The sequence below is a fragment of the Sphaeroforma arctica genome (assembly GCF_001186125.1).
Source record: "Sphaeroforma arctica JP610 unplaced genomic scaffold supercont1.1129, whole genome shotgun sequence".
NCBI lineage: Eukaryota > Ichthyosporea > Ichthyophonida > Sphaeroforma > Sphaeroforma arctica.
In genome coordinates, this window is record NW_014039429.1 from 14,390 (window position 1) to 15,864 (window position 1,475).

Here is a 1,475-nt window from a genome sequence, read left to right on the forward strand (position 1 = left end):
TAATTATATATATATAGTTAGTTAGTTCTACTTTGTAGTTATATATAATATATATATATATATATATATATTATATTATATATATATATATATATATATATATATACAGATGGATACAGGCTGAAGCGAAACACATATGTCTCGTGTCTCTGATGTGCTCATTCATATGCATAGACGTTTTGAAATATAGCTTGTACTTTTTTATGGGGTGTGTTTACATATTATAAGTATTGCCACTATAACATATACATGTATATACACATGTTTTCATGCATGCGATAAAGACAAGTGTGTCCACCGGAGACGCATCACATTTGTCTGAGTGATCTATGTCGCACACTGCTTGTAGCGAATCATAGTGCGGGCTTGACCTTGGTTTTAGGGTTTAGGGTTTTTCTCTCAAGACGATGTGATCACATTTGTCCGAATGTATATCTTAGTGTGGTATGTCAAGGCAACAGCCCGTCAAACTGTGCAAGTCAGGAGTCTTGTGTTTGTGCGGTAAACGGTTACTGCTGCATACAGGCCGTTGATAAAGCATGCACATGCTTGAGTGTGTATTCATATGACTGCTAGTATATGCGCTCCTTCAGTTGTAATCCACCTATACATACAAACGCTGTCTGAGCGAAGAAGCTATTGCTCCAGTACAGTTTCACGTCAAACAGAAGGCTGTGTTGTGCGATAGGTGCTACTATATACATACTTTGAATGCACATTTTTTTTCTTATAGCGTATCTTCATTTACCTATATATCTTTATATATAATATTGTATTATTTTATTATATATATATTATTATATATATTATATATAAATTTATATATATATTATTGTATAATTATATTAATATTATTGTTCTTATATGTATATATTATATATATATATTTTATTATTATTATTATTAATATTATTTTATTATATATATTATTATATATATTATTATATATATTATATTATTATTATTATTACTATATTATTCTATTATATTATATTTGTATGTGCATTTATTCATACATTTTTTTCTCTCGCACACCGACAGAAGACGTCTCCATGGCTGAGCTAGCCCGCCTGGTGCAGCTGCATGTCAACCTCTCCAAGTCGTTGGAGAACAGTGTAGTGCGCCAAGAAGTGTTGCCGTGTGTATCGCTGGGAGTGTGGACACATGTTACGGATGTACGTCGACAAAAGGAACTGAAGCAGTCGAGTAGGATAGCTAGGCAATGGAAAACCCTTAACAAGAGGTATGTATGCTTGTATGAATCACTATTTATACGCGAGTGTGTGTATGTACACGTGTGTATGTTGATGATGCAAGCATTGATGTATACATTGATATTATATGCATATAAATGAAGTATATGAACCTATATTCATACATGTACATGCGCGTGTATACACGCCTTTTATTTGCGTGTTGTTTATAAATGTATCAGTTGAGTATATATGCATATACAGGTATGACGACGAGGCGTA

General features: G+C 32.5%; 1 protein-coding gene across 1 annotated transcript in view; it reads left to right on the plus strand.

Annotated features, from left to right (window-relative positions):
• The window catches only part of SARC_10077 (hypothetical protein), a gene marked incomplete at its 3' end in the record, with an annotated part of 9,646 nt that overhangs the window by 4,826 nt on the left and 3,345 nt on the right, over positions 1 to 1,475 (plus strand). Inside the window, exon 5 of the mRNA XM_014295888.1 lies at positions 1,042 to 1,243. Within this exon, the coding sequence (XP_014151363.1) occupies positions 1,042 to 1,243 (202 nt within the window). The remainder of the gene's footprint in view (positions 1 to 1,041; positions 1,244 to 1,475) is intronic.